This window comes from Ambystoma mexicanum, chromosome 2p, assembly GCF_040938575.1.
Source record: "Ambystoma mexicanum isolate Mex_15411 chromosome 2p, UKY_AmexF1_1, whole genome shotgun sequence".
Classification (NCBI taxonomy): domain Eukaryota; kingdom Metazoa; phylum Chordata; class Amphibia; order Caudata; family Ambystomatidae; genus Ambystoma; species Ambystoma mexicanum.
The window spans coordinates 1,132,774,838-1,132,799,214 of record NC_090923.1 but is presented as its reverse complement, the minus strand read 5'-3'; the positions used below and the strand labels follow the sequence as shown (position 1 = coordinate 1,132,799,214).

Genomic DNA, 24,377 nt, shown 5'->3' with positions numbered 1-24,377 from the left:
ATTTACTTGGAACTTTGTTATTAGCTTAGGGTGGCCAGAAAGCTACTGAATGAAAGGTTAGATTTCAGTCTTTTCTGTTGGCCAACCCTTTGACGTTTTCTTTCTTAGAACTAGGTTGTCCTTGGCGGGGTTAGAACACAGGACTTATTAGAGCTGGTTTGGACCTTTGTTTGATCACCCGGGGATCATTGGGATCACTAATGAATCACCACTTAGTTTAGCCCATCTAAATGTTATATTAAAAAATCACTCTTTACTTGTAGATATTCCCCTAGTACTTATTAGGTGGTTGTCTAATCCTAACAATTTGGTTATTGAAATAAATGTAATGTACAAAATATTTATGAATTGCACATTCACCAGCTAGGGCATCATGGCGCTGACAGTTCAGGGACCGGAACAAGAAGCAACAGTCAAGCTGTGAAAAGATAGGTTTTCAGGGCATGGCGCAAAGAGAGGAGGTCCTCCAGGACCCGCATGAACAAAGGAGTAGCATTCCACAGTGAAGCCACCGCAACAGAGAAGGAGCTCCCGCCTTCGTGAGCCAGCCTGAACCGGGAGACCGTAACTCTGAATGAAAAAACTGAACACAAGTTCTGAGCCCGAACATTGGGGCGGAATTCGGCCTGTATAAAATCTGGGCCCTTCCCATAAAAGGCACAGTAGACCACACACAAGGCCTTGAATATGATACGCTTCGCCACCGGAAGCTAGTGCAGTTTTCCCAAAATGTAGGTGGTAGGACAGAAACGAGGAGCCCCCACTGCCAGTCGAACTGCAGAGTTTTGCAGCACCTGCAGCCGCCGAAGAAGATACGCCGGCTGAGCTAGGTATAGAGCTTTACAGTAATCTAAAGAGCCAGCAATGAGGGAGGATACCACCAGCGAACGGAGATGATTCGGAAGATAGGGAAGCACTTTCTGCAGAATGCAGAGTTTAAAGTGGACCGACTGGCTGACGGCACTGATCTGGCTCTGCATAGAGATGGACTCGAGAGCTTTACCCCCAAGTTCTTCACCACCAGAGAGGGCCTAGGCAAAGGGCCAAGCTCATACAACCAGAAATCTGGAGACCAGCCAGCAGATGCCAGAGAGGGGACGACAACTAGAACATCTGTCTTTTCGCCGTTAAGGCAAAACCAATTTCTGCCCATTCACGAGTGGATAGCCAGAAGGCAGGAACAGCAGTGCTCAGCCGAGGCAGGGTGGGATAGATCTAGCCTCACCAAAATCTGAGTGTCATCGGCGTAAGAGAGACACTGAAAACCAAAAGAGTGCATCAGCTTAACCAGAGGCTGGATATATATGTTGAAAAGAAGAAGCAAAAGAGAAGAGCCTTGAGGCAGACCACAAGTGAGGGGTTTTGCAGCCCAGACAAATGGAGCAAGAGAAAGAGACTCAGTGCGACCATCAAGGAATGAGACAAACGAGTGCAGGACCCGGCCCGAGATCCCAGCCGAAGACAACCGCTCGAGCAAGATATCATGATCAACAGTTTTGAAAGCAGCGGATAGATCTAGCAGGATTACGGTGGCCGTGCCACCCTGATCCACAATCTTGGCCAGATCATCTGCCACTGTCACCAAAACTGACTCGGTACTGCCACCTGGCCGGAATCCGGACTGAAACGGGTCAAGACAACCCGAGTCCTCAAGAAAAGGAACAGAGAAGAGGTGTAACCAGGGCTTCCAAGTGTTTCATAGGGAAAGAAAGAAGAGAAATAGAATGAACATTAGAAAGAACAGAAGAATCAAGATTCAGCTTCTTTAGAAGTGGGAGAATAAGAGCATGCTTAAGGGGGCTAGGAATCTTAGCAGACGTAAAAAAGAGGCATTGACTGCTGCCGTGAGAAAATGCGAGATACCAGGGCAGATGTCCTTCAGGATACTAAGAGGAACGGGGTCGGCCGGGGCGGCTGACCTAAGACACAGCCAAAGTCACAGCAGTCTCAGTGAAGACTGGGAAGGAAGACCAACCGGAAGAGGGCACACTCGGGGGACCAAGGCTCGCAGTGGAAGGGCAGGGAGTGCCAGAGGCACGAATATTTTGACATATAATGGTGATTTTGTCATCAAAAAGGTGGACAGCGAATCACAGAGGCTCTGAGGAGCCACTCCCTGGGCAGCAGAAGGAGAGGAAACGGAGCGGACTACCTTAAACAGCTATTTAGAGGAGTTGGCGGAGGCTTCCTCCTGGTGGCAAAGAACACACACTTAGCTTGTGTAATAGCCACCTGATAAGAAGTCATCGCTGCGGGGCGGCAAGACGAGATTGGGCGCAGTAGGACATGCGCCACATGGCTCAGCTTGCATACAGGCCAGACAGCCACATCAGCTGAGAACCAGGGCTCAGAAGGATGACCAAAGGGTTTGCAGTCTTTCAGAGGTGCCAGGGAATCCGCAACGGTGGACAACGTTGAGGCAAAAGTCTGAAAATTGCAGCGGGGGAGTCAACTGGCTGCAGATGAGTAATAGCTAGGGCAGCATCAGAATGCTTAACCTTACCCCAATGCCTCTTGAGGGGGGGGCAGGACAGGGCAGTACGAGGGGACAAAGACAGGAGGGAGGTTTCACTGCAAAAGGGAGACTCATATGGTCAGACAACAAAACAGGCAGATGAGCAAATGAGGTTGCAAGAGCGAAGGGGGAAAAGATGAGACCAAGGGTATTACCCAGGCGGTGGGTAGGTCGAGACACCAGCTGAGACAGACCCAATTCTGCAAAAGCGGAAATAAGACAAGCCGCCTGTGTCGGCGGGGTCATTAGGATGAAAGTAAAAATTCCCCAGCACAAACAAAACTCCAAACGGAAGCCTAAGACCGTCCACAAGTTCAGATGCTGCATTACAATAAAGAGGGTCAGGCCCAGGAGGACGATAAATCAGTAAGGAATGACGAGTGCTGGTGGGAGAAATCAAAACACAAATTAATAAAGCTTCCATATTAACCAAATGCTGCAGGGGCAAAACCTGGCACAATATGCTGGAGTGATGAACCAAGGCAATTCCACCTCCAACCCTCGACGGGGGGTGGAGGGGAGGGGGTTCCTTGTCCAAATTAGGAACCCGGTAATCGGAGGGCAGGGAATGAACCGGAGAGGGGGCTGATGACTCATTTCGGTAATAATAGCAAGGTCAGGAGAGTACTGCTGTAACAGGTCGGAACAATCCGCCGCATGCGCAATACGCAAGTGTGCATTGAAAAGAAGGCACTTAACCGAGGAGTCCGTTGTTTTGACAAGGGTCGCCTCACCCAGGCTGTCCGTACCCCATCCATTAGGAAACACAGTATTGGAAGGTGCTAGAGTTACCAAAAGTGTACGTGAATAAGAACGAGAGTAGGTAGAGGGGGTCACCCAAAGACCGTCTGCAGTGCGGATGGGTGCAAATGGGCCCGACTTTGACCGGACTTTGGCCAGGTGAAGGCGTTTCTGCTGCGCCGGTCCGCTATGCTGCCGGGGGGCACCCGCCAGACTGCACACATTCAACCGATATCATTACCACCATACCTAATGCTAGGATGCAGCTACCATCAGGTCATTACTTCAGCTGCACACATAACTGGTGCACCCAAGCACTGTTTAACACCCTAATCTCTCAACTGACCTGGACTACGGTCCCCAAGGGCGTTCAACCTAAAAGCGCTTTGAAGTCATACCAATGGTATATAGAGCGTTATATAAATGCCAAATAACATAACACAACATAACAGAAACTCAGATTATTTGGCAGTTACTGTCATGAAATGCCCAGGTGCCCACACCATATGCCTGGCAAGTTTTCCCATTAAAAGCCCAGGTACTCAAACCCTATGCATGTATTGACGACATATGCCAGTAATCACGCAATTTTCCATTGATTTCCAAAATGTAGCCAGGTGTCCATATTGTTTGCCAGGTATTGCCATCAAAAGCCCAGGTACTCACAACTTTATTCAGGTATTCAACACATGCCCTAATCTGCAGAGGAATTGGTGGGTGGGCAGGAGATGAGCTGGGAAACTGAGCACTGACACTAGTTTTTCTAAGCATCTCTCCAGCTGCTTCCGACCTCAACTAAAAAGGAGAGCAGGCTCTGTGTTTTGTCCCAGTATTATGGAAAGGCTTACTTTTTACAAATTTCCCTCCATTGATTTCAATGGAACCCCCAGCACATCTGTCACTGTATTGATATCCTGGTTGCTTTTCTAGCCTCGCCCATTACTTCACTCACAGTCACAGGATGTTTGTAGGACCCTTCCCCTCCACGCATCATGCTGTCTTGGCTTGTCCACTGGTTGTTTCCTGGCACAGATATTGTCACCCTTTGGCCACAGGTCACCTTCTTCAGCTCCTTGGATGTACAAACAGCACACACCTGCCAGCAAGTGCCTATGATTCCCCCTTGCCTTAAGGCTCCACTTTGTCAGTGTACTTGTCAGACTGAAGTTATTTACACCTACCAGCCAAGGGTTGAAATCCTGAGCTGGAGCCCACTGCCGTTCTCTGGACTCTCTCCTCACTGCATCCTGACAGGGTCCTGGTCATAGTCCCAGCAGCAAGATAGCAACACTGCGTTCTCTGGTAGATTTTCTCTTGAGCTCCAGCAGGCTTTCAAGCAGTCTTCTCTAGGAGAAAGCCTCTGGGGTTGGACAGGACCTGGGCTATAGCCCTCACCAGGCTATCTGAACTATGCCCTTGTTACTGTCTTATACCAGTCAAGGACTGAGACAGCGTTCTCGGTAAATTGCATAGGTATATCTCATTCACTCTATTTCCACTCACACCAACTCCATGGAACACCGTCCTAACGCCCTCAAAGTCAAATTCTCTCATTCCATTTATACAGCCTAAGCTTTCTTTGTTGGCCCAATAACATACTGGATTGGTTGGTCCATTTCTCTATCAGCCCTAGGTTGCAGGCTTGGTCAGGGCTCTAATGTTCCACTGCCCCACCAGAGGCTTCCCCTTTCCTCATCATCACTCTCATGTGCTGTGGATTTTCCTCACTGACCCTCGCAGTACATTCTTGATTGACATGAGGATCATGGGCAGAGGGCTTAAAGCTTCCTGCTGCCATTTCGAGATCGGAGAGAAGAGGACTGTCATTGAGTCTGCAGGTTTTCACAGATGGTCTCCCTGCATTACCAGTGAATGGCTTTCCTGTAATTCAACCCACAATCACAGTTTACAGGTCCTCAGGCTCCTCGTGTCCCTGGTAAGCATCTTTTGTCTGGTGACCTGCACATCCACTCGGTTTGGGTCTACTTGATCGAAATTATTTGACCTTTTCCAATTCGACCAAATTTGTTGGGGTCGTTTTTTTGCTCTAAAATGTGGGGGGAGTCCCTCTGCACCCCCTCCCACTTCCCCCCCACCTTAACCTATTCTCCTACCCCACATATATATATTTAACTACATTTGACTGAAATTCCCCAAACAACCGATCAAACAAATTCAGCCAAATTTAAAACGGGTCATTTTTTTTCGATCAAGTATGCTAATATCCTTCCACTCTGCTGCACTACTCTCATGTGTGCTGTATTTCTGCCTCTGCAGTCAGCGAACCGTCTGCACCAATGTTTAACACCCTCACCATCTTCTGGTTCTGGCTCTGCTACTTCCAACTGGGTCCCCCAACTCAGAAGGTTGGACCCTATGTCGATTTTCCTTTCATCTTTACATTACGGGACCATTTGGAATCATCTAGAATGTACACAAAAACATAAAGTACTTATTGGAAGGTGTGGCATTGCTGGAATCTCACATTGAAGTTAGATTTGCTGCACAATATAAATGTGTGTGTACAGATGAACAGGTATTGGACTCTACACATGTGGCAGTATGGGTGAAAACTGTGTAGTGGAGACCGCTATCTGTTATAGCCTAATTCCAAAACAATGTGCCATGCAGACTCCTTGCTGGGGCTCCCAGAAATCCACGAGCGATATGGGAAGAGAGCCACACCCTGCATATACAAATCCTAATTGCACCAAGAGGCCTGGAGTCCCGGAACCGAAGGCCAGTTCACCATGGGCTATGGGAGTCAAGGTCTTTCCTATTGTTCCATGGTGAGGGTGCCCTCCTGAAACAACCATAGACATGCTCTAAAAAGCCCTATGCACTAATCCAGGTGTGTGTACATGAGCAGCCAACCAGATCTCCCACCTCTGTCTTCAGTCTAGGGATCCACAGGTAAATGTATGACGAGAGAAACGGGGATGTCTCAGTCTGCCTGCAGACATTGTGTGAGAGGAGGCAAGCCTGTGATCGAAGTTTTTTGGAGCAAAGGCAGGGCGACGTTTTAAGGGTTCATGTTGTTGTGGTATCTATTATTTGTTCCATATATTTTAGGTTCATATTTGCAGCACTCTATCGCCGCTGGGGATTGTTCCAAGGGAGCCACGTCCCTGGCAGACTGCAATAACCCTTATATGTATTGCCATTGGTGATCATTATTAGAGTGGGAGTCATTTATTGATGCCACGTCATCACTTTCTATAAAGTGACCCTTTCACTGACACATCTCTGGCTCAGGCCAATCCAAACATTGCCAAGCAAGGATGAAGGGCTATTCTGGTCTCCCAGTCCCACACTAGTATCCTCAGGGCTGCCCCCACCCGCATTGCGAGCTCAATGACAAGTTCTGAATCCTGTCCCTGTCACCTGAGCCATAAAGCCTCTCAGTTGCCCTCTCCCCGGCTGTGCCACAGCGAATCTGCTTCTGAATCTGCACAGTATTGAGGCACTGAGGATTTGGCGCGCAGCCTTTTCGCCTTCACTGGTAGGACTGGGACTCCTGAGGGGTGTAGACCCCACTAACTGGAAGATGCTCAGCGAGTCGCTCCTATTGGAATTACTGGCGATTTAACCATTAGCTGATCAAACAATGAACATGGCTTGCCAGCTGTACTTTGGAATAACCAGCAAAACAATCTGCTAGTCATGTTTTTATGGTATATTCATGCTTGAATCATGCACTTCTCTTTTGTACTTAAAGGTTTTTATGCCGAATAAAAGTTTGTTTGACTGACTGAATACGGCTTACCAATCAACTCCCATCGGCATCTCTCCTAGATGCGCCTGATGGACAAGCTCTTTCACGTGGCCACGAGGCCACCTGTAGCGCTCAGAAAGATACTTAGATAAATGCCTGACTTTATGCTGAATCGATACAAAGATACATAAAAAGAAAATGGTACCTTTATGTGTGCGCTGTCCACAGTGCTGGCATCCATAGGCACACATATGAAGCATGTATAAACAAGACTTCGTTCCTTAGAATTTAGTCATGCGCCTTTGTTGTCAAAGAGAAAAAGCAGGCAGAGAACACTTTTTCTCCAACGTTAGACATTTGGCTTTTAATTATAGAAAGCTTCTGAAGCGCCCTTTGTGATTACACGTGTTTCGACGTCTCCAGCGTCTTTTTCAAATCAGGGCTGATTCTATTAATGTTGATTCAATGTTCATATTACATGGTTTAGGTTTAGAGTTCATGGGTTAAATACCTGTGAAAGCGTGTCCCGTTTCGAAAAGTTTTCTCTTTGACAACAAGGGCGCATGACTAAATTCTAAGGAACCAAGTCTTGTTTATACATAAGTCAAACGGAGGGTAGGAGCCAAGGGAACTCCGTTGGTACACATGTCATGCGACCGCGACCAAGACTGGACAGTTAGTAATTACTAAGAAGGGCGCTGAGGTCCTCTTGGAAGGAAACCCAACTTAACAGGCTCCTCTTGTAAATTACACATATGAAGCAAGCGACATGGTGTTGAATGTTTGGTAAAAACACAAATGCATCTGCTCAGCTACATAAAGGTTTGCAAGCACTAAAGCAGATGCCAAGGTGCAAAGATCTATGAATGTGGCGTATTCTATGTAAGAAACTAGTCAGGCAATCATAGATAACATTGTGCCATATGTGTAGCTGAAAGATCGACACACACATGAACAGAGAGCTGTTAAATGTTTTTAGCCATTCCAACTTACAGTTCCTTCTTGCCGCTCTTCAGAGCCTGTAAAGCGGGGTCTGGGAACGCCTGGCCACTCCTCTGAGACTCCTTGTCAGCCAATAGTGGTGAAGCACCAAATTGTTCATCTGTGGAACGAGGGGATTCCGCTGGGCTCCCTGGTCCGTCTCTAAGCTGCGGAGAAGCCTCTTCAATGTCATCACGTTGGATTTCCCCTTCCCCGCTGTTCGGGGTTCCCTGTCGCTCTTCAAGAGAATTTGGTGATGCTGGGGGGCTCTGGCAATACGAGGCATCTCTGCTGCTTCCACCGGAAGAGTGAGAGTCCTCCACTATCGAGCGGGGCAAGTTGAAACCAGGCTCAACAATGGGGCAAGGGGCAGCAGTAGACTCCCTTGGTATCCATGGTCCACCAGGGCAGGTATCTGCCATGCTCAGGGGGGCCTCAGCAGTATTCTCTTGACTCGGCGTGTTTTCAAAGGCTGGATGTCCATCGGTGTGCTGCCCGGCCGTGCAGGCAGGCTGATACACGAGCACCCGGGTGCGTTTCAGGTGCAGCAGTGTTGATTCGTCTGTCTGCGTTCCGGTGTCAGTCAAGGTTGGCGCGCCAAGGTCTGACCCACAGCTGACTGAGAAGACCTCCAATTCTCCCTTCCGACACTGGGGCGTGCTGCAGATATCAGGGGGAGAAGCACAAATCTGAATAAGACAAAGAACATGTACAGTGCGTCTTCCGAACCATTAAATGGATTCCCTGTCTTGCTCAGAGGAACCACGGATCTCGGCTTATTGGGAATACGTGAGGGGAGTTTGGGTGAAATAATCACATCCAAAAAAGGGACACATTTCATTCGAGCTACGGAATGCAACATATTAAGAAAAAAAAACATTATATAGAAAATAGAACATTATTCCAATTCGTTTGTTTTGCTCAATGGTGCAACATTCCCATTTTTATTTTTACTTTAAATGTTCACATACTTTTCGTCAGATAAGGGGACTATGGGTATGGAAGACTGGAAATTGAAAAAGAAAAAAATTTGGCGGCAAAGGTGTTTGTCACACTGTTCGTTCATTTGTCTATTTACAGGCGGGTGTGGCGTCCCAGATAGGAAAGGTATTTTTGCGCCAATGCTCTTTTTTTCATGTCAGTGCCAGTAAAACTCTGTACCCCAGGGACCCAATTCTGGGCCCTCGCTGTGTGTATTGTTGAATGATGGAAGAAGGACTAGATTCCCACCTACCTGTCCTCGAGAAGCAAGGTTCTCCCAGGACACGCCTGTGAGGAGCTTGGCGGGAGATTCCCTTCCCCTTGGCTGCCATCACTGCTGCCATCTGAAAGGTGGAGTCCACCAGGGATGCCGATGCTCGCTGCAATAGAAAAGAAAAATGGGTATAAACTCACAGCCGTTCCCCGCAGCATCTCCAACAGTATCCCTCCTGTAGGAAGAGGCAGCATGCCAGCGCTTAATGTATCAGGGTGTTTGCCAGGGCTCAGTTATTTGCAAGCCCCAGCAGACTGTTTGACTATGATGTGGGGCCTGAGTTACAAAAATGCTGGACACCAGAAAGGTTATATGCAAGGGGCCTACTTGACTCAGAGGCCTGCTGGAGATGTAGGCATGTCAGAGGGACCTTTGAACACATGATCTGGGATTGCTATGAATGAAGGAGCTTCTGGAGGGAAGTCACACTGAGTATGAATAAGGTTCTTATGTTGAACATAGACTTTGACTATGCAAGTATAATTCTGGGTGAGGATGTCTTAGTGGAAGATCTCCCATTCCCCCAAAGATGCTGGTTTTTCAGGGCATCTAACTCTGCTAAGAAAATCGTCCTGAGGAAGTGGAAAAATGATGAAAGACCGAGGGGTTCAGAATGGCTGTCAGATCTAACACAAGTGTCTAGAATGGAAAAAATAATTATTTTCAGAGATAAGAAAATCTACATATTTGATCAAATCTGGGGAAGGTTCCTGGAACTGTGAGGAGAATTTGAATGCATATCTCTGTAAAATCTGCTTTATAATGTTAGTCTGTTTCATGAAGGTGTACATATTTATTTAATATTTGTGACTGTGACTCTTCTGTGATGAACTTAGTTTTTATACTTGTTATTTTTATGGCTGTTATGGTATTATGGTTGTATGTATAATATTCATAAAAATGTAAATAAAAAAATGCTTTCAAATGGGAAAGTCCGTTGAAAACGTTGTTCTAAATCCAGCCCCTGGCGTTTTGGCAACTTCATTATTTTGATCTGTCAGTGAGTAGTAGTAATCACACAAGCAACAACAACGTGCATTGGCCACGTGTTTGCGCGTCCTTTGGCGGCTCATGGCCCACGCTGGAGAGGCATAGCCCCTTATCCATTTCCATGAATTGGGAATTCCAGCGAGTTGGAAGGGGACAGTGCTGAGCACCTGCGTTGGCCATGCCGGGCAGCCTGCATGACATCACAGTTGCCAACATGATTCCAATCTGTAGGTGCCCCACCTACTCCTATTCCTTTCTTTGCATTCTGGGACTAGTAGTTCGGTCGTTCCCATTATACAACTGTGACTACAAGTGCCGGAATGCAAAGGAAAAAGAGGACTGGACAACCACCTAAAGATTGGAATGTATCATGTTGGCCACTATTTACTTATTTATTTATTTGGATTTGTAGAGCGCACATCTGCCCGGGGGCATCGTGGCGCTAAGAAGTCTTACTTGTTACAGACATACATGGTGAATATACAGATATACAGATTAGCATAGACGCGTCTTTTCATACATTTGCTGTTATTTCCATAATTACAGTGGTGAGAATACAGGTGAGGCGGGGTTAGTGGAACAGCGTGGTTTTCAGTAGTCTACGGAAGGCATGGTATGATTTTTCGCTTCTTAAGGCGGTGGGGGTGCGTTCCAATTTTTGGGTGCTAGGTGTTGGAAGCTGGACCCTCCGGCTTTGCTTCTTTTGAAAGTGGGTACATAGGTCTGGTTGGTCAGGTGTGACCTGGTAGATCTAGTGGAGGTATGGAGGGTGATCCTTTCAGAAAGATAGGGTGGGGCATTGGCAGAGAGGCATCTGTGTGTGATGGCCATGGATTTAAATAGTATGCGTTCTTTTATAGGTAGCCAGTGTGCTTCTTTTCTGGCTTGGGAGATGTGCTCCCTTTTTGGAATGCTTAGGGCTGCTCTTAGAGCATTGTTTTGTGTGACTTGCATTTTTTTAATGTTTTGTGCCGATGTGCCCAGGAAGAGGGCGTTGCAGTAGTCCAATTTGGTACCTACTGTGGCTCTGGCTACATTCAGGCAGTTTTTAGGGGATAGGAAGGATTTAACGGCGTTGATTATCTTAGTGGTTAGTGCAGCAGAGGAGGCTACGGCATTGACTTGCCGTGTCATGGAGAGAGTGGAGTCGAGGTATACTCCTAGCGTTTTTACCGCAGTGGAGACTGAGATGGTGCAGTTATCGACGTTAAAGGATTTGTATAGAGGCGGGAGTATATTTACAGGGTAATTCATAGAATTTCGCAGAAAAGTGTCGCAAGCGGCTGGCGCAGAGTGTCCGCGTGCGATTGACTGCGCCAGGCACGTGCGCTAAAACCGATTTCCGCGCACAGCGTATTCATGGATTTTAGGCTCCCAAACCAGCCGTGGCGCAGAGAATCGCAGCGACCCTGCAGCAGCACCAGTTACGCCCCCAAGAACGCCCTCGCGCAAGGAAAAGGCATCAAAATCGCTAAATCATCGCAAAGGGCTGCGCTAACCCTGGACCAGTTCACCGGGCTGGCAAACAGCAAACGCCAAGCGGGGAACGTGTATTTCAGGGGTGCGCGGGAAGTTCCACACGCGATTGGCCCAGTGCGAGCAAGGTATGTGTATTTCAGGGGTGCGCGGGAAGTTCCACACGCGATTGGGCCTGGGGGAGCGGGCTACGTGTATTACAGGGGTTCGCGTGAACTTTCTCACGCGATCGGGCCTGGGGGAGCGGGCTACGTGTATTTCAGGGGTTCGCGTGAAGTTTCTCACGCGATCGGGCCTGGGGGAGCGGGCTACGTGTATTTCAGGGGTTCGCGTGAAGTTTCTCACGCGATCGGGCCTGGGGGAGCGGGCTACGTGTATTACAGGGGTTCGCGTGAACTTTCTCACGCGATCGGGCCTGGGGGAGCGGGCTACGTGTATTTCAAGGGTTCGCGTGAAGTTCCTCACGCGATCGGGCCTGGGGGAGCGGGCTACGTGTATTACAGGGGTTCGCGTGAACTTACTCACGCGATCGGGCCTGGGGGAGCGGGCTACGTGTATTTCAGGGGTTCGCGTGAAGTTCCTCATGCGATCGGGCCTGGTGGAGCGGGCTACGTGTATTACAGGGGTTCGCGTGAACTTTCTCACGCGATCGGGCCGGGGGAGCGGGCTACGTGTATTTCAGGGGTTCGCGTGAAGTCTCTCACGTGATTGGCCCCGTGCAAGCAGGGTACGTGTATTCCAGGGGTGCGCGGGAAGTTCCACACGCGATTGGCCCAGTGCGAGCAAGGGATGTGTATTTCAGGGGTGCGCGGGAAGTTCCACACGCGATTACTGCAGGGTATGTGTATTTCAGGGGTTCTGGGGAGTACTACACGTGAATTGGCCGTGTGGGTCCTCCCAGGTGTATGCTCCACAACCTCCACGGCCCCTGCAGGCAGCCCACACCACGGGGGACTACCCTGCACCCCTGCTCATGTCCCGCAGGCAGCCCATCCACCATGGGCATGCCCCCCAGCCAACCCACATGTCACCTTGCACTACTGATCAACAATGCATGTCTCCCACCACCCCCACCCCCCAGCAGTGCAGGGGCAGCCTCCACCAGGCCCCCACTCATGTCTCCCACCACCCCCACCCCCCAGCCACCAGGGGCACCCTCCACCAGGCCCCCACTCATGTCTCCCACCACCCCCACCCCCCAGCCACCAGGGGCACCCTCCACCAGACCCCCACTCATGTCTCCCACCACCCCCACCCCCACCAGGGGCATCCTCCACCAGGCCCCCACTAATGTCTCCCACCACCCCCACCCCCCAGCCACCAGGGGCACCCTCCACCAGGCCCCCACTCATGTCTCCCACCACCCCACCCCCAAGCAGTGCAGGGGCACCCTCCACCAGGCCCCCAATCATGTCTCCCACCACCCCCACCCCCCAGCATCCAGGGTCACCCTCCACCAGGCCCCCACTCATGTCCCCCTGCACCCCCACCCCCCAGCAGTGCAGGGGCACCCTCCACCAGGCCCCCACTCATGTCTCCCACCACCCCCACCCCCCAGCCACCAGGGTCACCCTCCACCAGGCCCCCACCCATGTCCCCCTGCACCCCCACCCCCCAGCAGTGCATGGGCACCCTCCACCAGGCCCCCACTCATGTCTCCCACCACCCCCACCCCCCAGCCACCAGGGGCAGCCTCCACCAGGCCCCCACCCATGTCCCCCTGCACCCCCACCCCCCAGCAGTGCATGGGCACCCTCCACCAGGCCCCCAATCATGTCTCCCACCACCCCCCACCGCCCTGCCACCATGGGCAGCCCCCACCAGGTCCTCACAATCCCCAATCATGTGCGTAATGGTCAGCCTCCACAGCCAAAAAGCCCTACCAAGTAACCCATTCACCCACATGGAAATGGAAATCACATGTTACACCCCCAATGTTCATGAAGCTAATGAAGCCGTGTCCGTCACACACAATGGTTGCAATTGAATGGGAAAACACACAACATGACATGCATGAAACCAATGAGATGATACCACACAGTGAAGTATGCAAACAAAATTGTATTGAAAAAAAATAAGAATGCTAAAGAAAGAAAACTAACTACAATGTGAATGAGAAAAAAGTAAGCTGCATGTCCGTATGAAAAAATGAAACTTGAAATCCAAATAGAAAAAAATTTTGTCCAAAGTCAAATGTAAAAAAATCTCCATGCAATAAAGAACTATGTACAAAAATAACAAGGGTCCATGAGCCCAACTGAACAAAGGAAACCTACTAAAAAATCTACCTAAAAATCAACTATATACAAAAAGTGGAGCAGTGTCCGTCAACTCCAAATCATAATACGAAAGAAAGGAAACCTAAAACTAAAGAACTATATACAAAGGCGGCGGGCAAGTCCAGCGGCTCACTCTGTGGTGTCCCGGGCCAGGGCATCATCGAACTCCTGTTCGATGTCCCGGAGGCGGTCCAGTTCCATGGCCCCGAGGGTCCGCAGGGACGACGCTGTGTCCTCCTCCAACCCCCTGCGGATTGCCTCGAGGCACTCGGCCCGCCTCAGGGCCCTCCGCATGGAGTTCTCCGCCCTGACCATTGTGAGCCGCGCCTCTTCCGCCCGCCGCCGCTCCGCACCTATGGCGTGGCCCAACCGCTGCCACACGGAAGACACTCTCTGTCCTGGGTCCCCCTGCCCTCCGGCCGATGCCTGCCCCTCCGATGTCGAAAGCCCCGAGCCTTCATGGCTCCCACCATGTTGCTGCTGCTGCTGCTCTGCCTCTGCCCGTGCACTGCCTCCTGCTGCCTGCACATCCTCCGCCGGCTGGGGTGCACTTGTTGATGTGGCCACCCCTGCTGGACCACCGACTCCCGACTGTGGCAGGGATGCCTCCTCCACCAGCCTGGCCGCACCGTCAGAGGCAGCTCCACAGGGCACCCAGGTGACTGATGGGTGGGAAGATGGCACAGAGGATGACTGGCGCGTAGGGGGTCCAGTTGAGGAGGGGGTCGGAGCAAGCCCCATCAGACGGAGGAATCCGGCCTGGGTGACCTGTCCCAGCAGGCTGACGTGGTCAACGAGCCATTCGAGATGACGTGCAGTCTCTCCATGAAAAGACTGCAGGTCACCTCGCATGGCCCGTTGATGCAACGCCACACCAGCCAGGACAGGCTCAACCCGGACCTGGATAGCCACGTCTGCAGGCAGAGGAAGGCCAGTTGACGTCAGCTCATCCCCTGCCTGGAAACGGGTCTGGACGTAGGCATCCCTGCTGGTGCAAGATGATGCAGGGACAGGATCGGGGACAGGATTGCACACAGGCACCTCCGCGGCGGCCTGTGCTGCCTCCTGTCCCTGGTCCTGGACTGCACCACTAGCACCAGTGGGATCCCCACCTCCAGACCCCGTCTCTGGTGCTTGCACGGCCTCCTCCTCCACCAGACCCCCCACCAACCTGGATGACTCCGTGCCATCTTCCCCTGTTGGGCCCTGTGGGGTCCCAGCTGCCCCTTCTGCTGCCGAGGAGTCCAACTCCAACCTCCGCCTCTTGGACCTCCCCCCGGCAGCTGCGGCCTGGGACGCGGCACCGGACTCCTCACTCCCCGACGAGATGACAACACGGGAGGGGAGCCGGGCCTTGCGTCTCCGGCTGGCGGTCGGATCCCCGCCGCTGTGCTCCACAGCACCTTCTCCGCCCTCTTCATCAGTTGACGCTGCAGACAGGGAGAAACAAAACACAGGCATCAGGGCACTGTACAATGGACACATACACACATGACAGTTGCACATGAGTGGCATTGGCAAACCTCAGACATGTCATCACAATCCCCAACACACATGTCATTGCAACTCGCACACATGAGCCATACCACAGCCATATCGCAACTGCCACCACCATCCATACACATACAACAGCATGAGCAGCCAAAGTTGACCCAGACATCACATGCAACACAGGAAGTGCACCACACATGTACACACACCACCACACTTGCATGCATGTGTACACCTCGGCCAAGTGTCGCACTGTTCAGACGGGCATCCATGTCACATCTGCCAATCAGGCTTACACATACCGCAGTCACATGCATCCATGTTGCATCACTGTTGCACCCTTGTCAAATACACACACATGCACATGTACACAGTGCTCATACATGCAGCCCAATACAACATACATGCGTGACATCACGGACATGTCTACTTACATACACATACATACAAACATGTGTGCACGCACAACTGCATTTGCCATGCAAGCCTACACACACAAGCACCATCCATGTCTCACACATTACAGCCCTCGCATGTGTCAGCCCCACGGCCATGTACACCCCCACCCATACTCGACCCCATACAAACAGATGTGCAACCTGCACAATACTGAATAATCAACACACGCACTGCTCACAATCAGGATGCATGTACACTCACCGCTCGACTCCAGAGGGTCTGCTTCTCCAGGACCTGGACGTGGAGCGCTGGGGATATGCGTTCCAGGACCCCCATCTGTTCTTCCGACAAGTGGCCCCGGCGCCCCTTGGCATCCGCTGCCTTCAAGAGGCGCCAGGCCTTGTTCAGGGTCCTGGACCTGAAGTCCTCCCAGCGCTTCCTGACATGTTGTAAGTCCCGGACTGCTACCCCCTCCGCGTTGATGGCAGTCACGATGTCAGTCCAGATCCGAGTCCGTCCTTCCTTGTCGGCGCGGGAACTTCCGAAGAGGGCATCATACTGCCCCAGGACTTGCTCCACCAGGACACCAACTTCGGTGGCACTGAAGCTGGTGCCCCTCTGCCTCTCTGGCCGGGGGTTGTCAGTGGTCACAGATGGTGTTTGCCCCGACATGACAACCCCAGAGGCAGGAGTGGGTGGGCAACTGGATCCTGGGGCTGGGCTGTGGAGCGATGGAATTCTAGTCGGGAGTCTTCGGTACCAGCAGGGGTGGTCACAGCAACAGCACCCCTGGCTGATGTGCAGGCAGCAAATGGCAGTGCACGTGGGCAGCAGGCAGTCAGGCAGCAGCAGATGGTAGGTGGGAGCGTGCTCGGGGCTCTGGGGGGCAGTAGTTCGGCCTTCTGGGCAGGAGCGTGGTCTTCCGTGTGCTTATGCGTGGCCAGCTTGGTACGGAGTGATTTGGCACGTGAAAATCCTGCACGTCAGCGTGAAAATCGAGGAAAGGCCCTTAGCGCGTAAGCGCGTCAGCACGCATACGCGATTCTATTGGACCAAAGGCCCTCAGCGCGTAAGCGCGTCTGTGACGTGACCCGCACGGGTGTTTCCCACACAGCACGTGATGACAGAGCACACGTGGAAAGACTGCACGTCAGAGTCTCATCGCGTGTGATTGGTGGAAATGGCCCTACACGCAGAAGTGACAAAGCGTGTAATAGGAGGAAATGTCCCTACACGCAGAAGTGACAAAGTGTGTAATTGGAGGAAATGTCCCTACACGCAGAAGTGACAAAGCGTGTAATTGGAGGAAATGTCCGTACACGCAGAAGTGACAAAGCGTGTAATTGGAGGAAATGGCCCTAGCGCGTACACGCCGCGTAAGTGACGCTGGACGTGTGGGCCTGTATAAAAGGTACGCGTAGAACACCACTTCCTTGTATGTGCTTTTCGTGGAGAGCGAGTGGGTGAATTCTGTACTTCTTGTCGTTTCACACGCGATTTACTTCACGGCGTTTCAAGTTCGTATTCCCTGTTACCTCTGACAGATTTTTCTCTTCTTTCGCTTTTACTGGTTTACCTGGGCCTGTTCCCTCAAACAGTGTTCCCTTCTACTGTTGTCCTGTCTCCTCAGACAGCGTACAAATCTTCTTTTGGCGGGGGTGTTGCCAACCAAACGTGCTCCTTTTACACGCTCGTTTACCAGGCAGACGGTGAGTCACGCACGTATCTAACATCTGTGCTTGCCCCGTGTGTAGCCTACCCCTTCAGAGGTCATTCTAGGCTGCGTGTGACACGCATACGTTCATTCTTGGGTTTCTGGGTGCCACAGCGTAGTGCAGGTTTTTCTTTCTGCACACGTGGTCTAGGAGGGGTTGCGTGCACGTCATCTCCCTTTTTTGGGCCTCCTGTGCGTTGCGTGACCCGTCATCTTTCCCCAGGGGTTACATTCAGCCTTGCTAGAGCACTAGGGTACAATTACCATCTGGTACCCAACCCCTTTGACCCCCAATTGCCCAGGACAATAGTCTACATCCACTCCCATACGCACATTAACATCAGTGCCATGGCTGGGAGGCGAGGATTCCGTAAGGGTGGCAAAGGTGGAAGAGCCACAAGTGGTGGCCGTGGTGGATCCGGTAGGGGACGTGGTCGTAACTTGCAGGGTGAGCCTGTCCCCCCATGTGTGGAGGACCAGTCACGGGCACCCATAATCCCCCCCCTTCCCCCCTCCCATTGAGGCTGATGTGGCTGACACCATCCATGCTCAGCCCTTGTTGGACCAGCCCATTGTGGCACCAGACCTGGCTGACTCCATGGCTGACTTCCAGGTCAGCAGGGCTACGACACGTGCGCTGGTGCACATTGATGCCATCATGCCACGTGGATCTGGGGCAGCAAGGTCATCTGCTGCACCAAGGAGGCAGGGCGGAGAGGCTGCAGGGGCAGCTGCGGCTCCATCCACCCCAGCCCTCACACACCCAGCCAGGACAGTGTCGGTCCTAGTCCATGCTGCTGACATTCCCCCTGACACCATCACACTAGACCCAATGCCTGCACCAACTCCCATGCTGAGTGTGCAATCCCACACTCCTGATACAGAGTCCACCAGGGCTCCTGCCCCTAGTGTCCAGAGCGGCGCAGGACACTCAGGATCACCACCACCTTCCAAGCGGAAGAGGAAGAGTGCTCGTCCGGCACAGGCTGATGCCCCAGACACGGCTACACAGTCCGGCCCGTCCAGGAAGCCCAGCTTCACGGATGACGAACTGAATGCACTTGTCGAGTATGTGTCCGGACATGACAACGAGATGGTCATTGTTGCAGGATCCAAGACCACACCTGCACAACGCCAGGCACACTGGCAGACCGTTGCGGACATCGTAAGTGCCCTTGGAATTGTGAGGCGCACAGCCAATGATTGCTATAAGCGCTGGAATGACCTAAAGCGCAGGGCAAAGAGTAAGCTGGCCTCAAGTCATGCCGCAACTCTAGTGACTGGAGGTGGGTCTCCAGTAGTAGACATGGAACTCACTCCACATGAGTCAGTCGCTGGGACCTACGTCACGGAGGAACAGATCCAAGGCGTGGGAGATCTGGCTGATTACGAGGCATTGTCCGGTGAGTGCACATGCATGTGTGTGTCATCCATGTGCATGGTGTGTGTGTGAGGGCTTCTGTTTGTGTGCCAGGTGAGAGTGTGTGCGCCTGAGTCGTATGGGTCAGCCATGTGCTTCATGCAATCCTTCCTGCGCAGCTGCATTTGGCCATAGCAGTATCCCTTCTGCCAACAGTAGACATCTAGGCCAACTGCACGCCAGTTGCCCTTGAAGTGTCACCTTGCCACAACATATTTGCTTATTTTTCACTGTTCATTCAGTCAGTTTGTTTGCATTCCACCACTTTCACTAGGCATGTCGCTGTCCACTAGTCACATGTCTGACATGGCTATGGTAAAGTGGAGTGACTTTGTTACCTGGATATCATTTGTACACACATGTCCCTGTGCAATTGGACCATTTCAGACTGGCAGCTCCAGGTGAAAAATCTGACCTGTTAGAATTAGAAAAGCAATTACATGCGGGAACTGGACTGAATGAATAGGTGCTGCCCTCCTCTCCATCTTCACTCAATTGCAATGGTACATGCCATCTGTGTGATGGCATGTGTGTTTCACCTGGCAATCACAGGCCAATGTGTGATGCCACTGCCAGGCAGCATGCAGAAAATGTGTTCATCTTCCATCTTGGTGTCATCAGTGTGTGCCTTTTGCCTGCACTTCATACGCAGTGAGGGTGCATGCATGGGAGGGTTTTAGTCATGTGGGACATGTGTCAATCAAGTACTGGTTCTCTTGCTTCTCAGCCCTCATTGTGTGCCATGGTGCTAATGCCTGTTTCCATTTCTTTGTTTTCATGTCTTTGCAGGGGAAGACGCACCTGATACTGCTGGGGTTGTGGAGATGGTGCAGACCCAGGAGGGGTCCGAGGGCCGACCAACCACCAGTGAGGGACGTGGTGTGGTGGTGGGGGAGAACCCACAAGTGCTGCAGGTCGTGCTCTCAAGGGGTGTCTCTGGCTGCACCTCCCCCGAGCTGTACTCAGGTGTTGATTCGGATGAGACCTACGTGCCGTCGCAGGTGAGTGTTCCAGGGAGGGATTATGTTCTGTCTCACCCACCTGCACCAGGGTCAGGACCCTCCATGGGGATGTCAGTGTTGGCAGCTACGCCTTCGGTGGTTACGGATGCAGGGTCACACTCCGCGACATCTGATCCTGTTCCTGGGCCAGCAGATCAGAGGGGGAATGCAGTCCTGCAGCCTCAGGCAGTGCCGGCACAGCAAGGCGCAGTTCGCCTTGCCCCAGACAGGCGTGGTGCCCGCCGACGTGGTGGCCGTACGCCACCCGGCAATACCGCATGGGAGCAATCCATTTACGGTATGGCAACCCAACAGGCTGCATCATCCGAGATGATGGCTCAGGCCATGGATAGGGTGGCCACTTCCATTGTCCCCCCAGAAAGGCTGATGGAGCGACTAGAGCAGGCAACCGACTCCATCTGCCAGTCACACAGGGAGGACATGTTGGGGTCCAACAGGGACAGGCGGGCGGCACTGGCGACTCTGCAGGAGGCCATCTCCATTGAGTCCCAGGGCCACAGGGAAGCCCTGAGGCAGGAGCTCCTTCACCTCAGGACGACTCTTGTTGAGCTTGAGGCTTCAACACACCAAAGGACAGAACAGCAGCTGGAGCGTCTCACCCGTACGCTCTCAGCTGAGATGCAGGCAACGAGGGCGGAGGTCCGGGCATCCCGTGAGTTGTTGCATGGGGACCTCCGCACACTCATCCTCCAGAACCAGACCTACCACACCCGCATGCTTGCAGCCATGGAGGAGCAGACTAGGGCCTTGCGTGGGCTGCCTCCCATAGTGCAACCACCTCCGGATGCAGCTGCACAGGGTGATAATAGCGACAGCAGTGATACTCCCACAATAGGGTAGCCGTGTGGGCCATGAGCCCATGGAGGTGTTTTATCTTCCCAGGATCCACGCAGGTGGGTTCTGGTGTGCATCCTGTCCTCGGACCTCCTGGGTGGCCTCCCCAACCCCCCCGGGCTCATCAATGGCCATTTTTGATTGTTTCTTATTTTTATTTTTATTTTGATTTCTTTTATTCCCAATTTTTTTGGGACGATCTGTTGGCTTCGATCTGTTGGCTTCCGTGGTTCCTGTGGGCATACGCTGCATTGTGGCTGGGCACATGCAGGCTTGTAATGTATTTGGTTCAGATGCTTGGGTTTGAGTCACACACACCCCTCCTGCTTCCCGTTTCCATGGGCTTGCAAAGGGTGTGCCCAAGTGACAGTGAATTACACAGTGACGTTGGACTCCCATGAGCTGTGTGGCCAGTCTGTAGTCAATACTGTGTATACATTCATAGTGCATATTGCTGTTGTGTTGTACACTGCATGTTGCATTGATGTGTAACTCTTCTTCTGTGTCTACCTCCCAATTTGCAGGTCCCTTCCTCATGTCCACACAAGGACCTCTAGTCTGGAGATGGGGACCATGTTGGCAGCAGTGCACCTACAACTCTACATGGCGACAACACTGCACAGTTGGTAGTGGTGGGAGTGTAGGCATTTCCAGGTGGTGAGACTACTAATATGTAACATTTGTGATGTCATGTTAATGGTACTACGTGCTCAAGTATGTTGTTGGTCCACCATTGCTGTGAGCATTTCAGGTGTTGCAGGTTTCTAATAGTGCCACTGTACATAGTGAGACTGATGTCATGTTGTGGGGATTACTTTGTTTACCTGCAATTAGCATGACATGGCACGGTGTGTCGTGTGGCGGTGCTGGGGTTGGGTTGGCTGACATGGCACTGTCCTCTTGTTGCATTTTGCAAGTGGGTATTCATTTTAGCTGCTTCCATGTGTAACTTAACAAAACTGCATTGGTGGTGTCTGTGTGGGTAGGGATGCACACATTGTGACACTTCCAGGTGAACAATCTCAGGCTGACATGGTATTCCCGGTTCATTCTCCAGACATTCAGGATCAGTGTCAGGTTGAGTCATCATTGATTGTCAGATGGAATGTGCCAGGGCAGTGTGCACTCCACAGGGGTGTGATTTCTATGTGAAGTAATTAGCCACTAGCTGTGTACGGGCTGCCTCCCCCGTGCCCTTTCCCCTCCCATGCGCAGCGGCTGTGCATGTGGTTGGGGATGTGGGGCCACCACCATGTCCACGGCCAGGCCCCGGCGTGTTGCAACGTTGTGCAGGACACATGCTGCCACTATGATCCTGCACACTACTGGGGGAGCGTATAACAGCTGCCCGCCAGAACGGTCAAGGGAGCGAAAGCGTGACTTTAGCACTCCGAATGTGCGCTCCACTATGCCCCTGGTTGTAATGTGGGCTGTGTTATATCTTACCTGGGGTGGCGTGGTGGGGTTCCGAATTGGCGTCATCATGTGGGGGCTGAGAGGGTAGGCACTGTCCCCTGTGGAGGTGGTGATTGGTATCATTGGTGGGGTTGTGACCTTGCTCAGTATCCAACATGCATGCATGTGCAGTGGCATACATACTCACCAAGCAGCCATGTATCGCCATGCCGCCCAGCTTCTAGGTACCGGCTTAGGGTGGACATTCGGTAAATGAAGCTGTCGTGGGTGGACCCGGGATAGTTGGCATATACTGAGGTGATGATTCCCTTGGCATTACATGCTACCTGCACGTTGATGGAATGCCAGTGCTTGCGGTTCCTATAGATGTGCTCAGATGCCCTGGGGGGACGTAGAGCCACATGGGTGCAGTCGATGGCACCTAGCACTTTGGGGAATCGTGCCACAGCGTAAAAATCCAGGGCGGCAGCATGCCTTTCTGCAGGTGTTCTGGGCAGGTATATGTGCCTGTGGACTGATGGGCGTGCAGTGATGATGTTCAAGACCTGGTGTAGGCAGCGTGACTGGGTGGCCTGTGACACCCCACCCACTATGGCACTTGTCCGCTGAAATGATCCAGTGGCTAAGAAGTGAAGTACATTGAGGACCTTCTCCAGGGGGCTGAGTGCTTGGGAGCACAGGGTGGGTGATGTGAGGTCATCCTCCCACTCACTCACCAGGTCCAGTATGATGTGTGGTGGAAACCTGTACCTCCCATACACCTGGTCATCAGGCATCCCAAAAAGGCTGGTTCTGGGTGTGAATATTCTGGCCCTGACTATCCTCCTTCTCCTCCTTTGGTAGCCCACTGCCACTGCTGCTAGGAACGGTATGTTCCTCCTGCCGTCTGAGCTTGTTATTGTTAAAGTCCGCAAATTTATGCTTTGCGCGTGTTCTAGGCGAGCGTGTGACCCGCGCACCCCTGGAATCCAGTTCCCAGTCCAATAGCGTGTGGAAATTCACACGCACCACGGGATACAGGTTCGCTGACGTACTTGCGTGTGTAAGTGCCCGCGCACCCATTAAATACACGTACATAGGCCAATCGCGTGTACGCGCACTTTTGTCCAATTACACGCGATGACACTCTGACGTGCAGTATCTCCACGTGTACCCCGTCATCACGTGCTGAGTGGGGAACACCCGTGCGGGTCACGTCACAGACGCGCTTACGCGCTGAGGGACTCTGGTCCAATAGAATCGCGTATGCGTGCTGACGCGCTTACGCGCTAAGGGCCTTTCCTCGGATTTCACGCTGACGTGCAGGATTTTCACGTGCCAAATCACTCCGTATCAAGCTGGCCACGCGAAAACACACGGAAGCCCACGCTCCTGCCCAGAAGGCCGAGTTACTGCCCCCCAGTGCCCCGAGCAGCCTCCCACGTGCCATCTGCTGCTGCCTGCCTGCCTGCCTGCTGCCACCGTGCCCTGCCATTTGGTGCCTGCACATCAGCCATCTGCAGGGGTCCAGTTGCTGTGTCCACCCCTGCTGGAACTGAAGACTCCCGACTGGGATTACATCGCTCCACAGCCCAGCCCGAGGACCCAGTTGCCCACCCACACCTGCCTCTGGGGTTGCCATGTCGGGCACTTCCACATCTGGCACCAGTGGCAACCCCAGGCCAGAGGGGCAGAGGGGCACCAGCTTCACTGTCACCGAAGTTGGTGTCCTGGTGGAGCATGTCCTGGGGCAGTATGATGCCCTCTTTGGATCGTCCCGCGCCAGCAAGGAAGGACGGCAGAGGATCTGGGCCGACTGTGTGGTTGCCATCAACGCGGAGGGGGTGGCAACCCGCGACGTCCTGAAGATCAAGAAGCGCTGGGAGGACTTGAGGTCCAGGACCCTTGTGAAGGCCCGGCGCCTCGTGGAGGGGGGCCGGGGCCGCATGAGTTCCATCCAGATGAGGGTCCTGGAACGCGTACGCCCAGCGCTCCACGCCCAGATCCTTGAGAGGGAGGCCCGTCTGGAGTTGAGCGGTAAGTGTCCATGCATTACTGTGTGAGACAGGGCATGTTGCGGTGTGCTGGTTCTATGATACTTGCCTGTATGTGTGCCATAGGCCATGTATGCATGTATGTGTGCAGGGACA

The 24,377-nt window shown here is 52.4% G+C and overlaps 1 protein-coding gene and 1 long non-coding RNA gene across 4 annotated transcripts in view; one reads left to right on the top strand and one right to left on the bottom strand.

The window, feature by feature from the left end:
• EML3 (EMAP like 3) overlaps window positions 1-24,377 on the bottom strand; it is a 743,130-nt gene that overhangs the window by 514,834 nt on the left and 203,919 nt on the right. For 2 of the 3 annotated variants that reach the window (XM_069645189.1, XM_069645188.1), the window contains exons 3-4: window positions 9,187-9,313; window positions 7,965-8,612 (exon numbers count right to left, since the gene is read on the bottom strand). The exons of the other annotated variant lie outside the window; for it this stretch is intronic. In XM_069645189.1, coding sequence (XP_069501290.1) covers window positions 7,965-8,612; window positions 9,187-9,313 — 775 coding nt within the window. The remainder of the gene's footprint in view (window positions 1-7,964; window positions 8,613-9,186; window positions 9,314-24,377) is intronic. 3 annotated transcript variants of the gene reach the window in all.
• LOC138567214 (uncharacterized) overlaps window positions 1-24,377 on the top strand; it is a 74,288-nt gene that overhangs the window by 21,918 nt on the left and 27,993 nt on the right. The window lies entirely within an intron of this gene.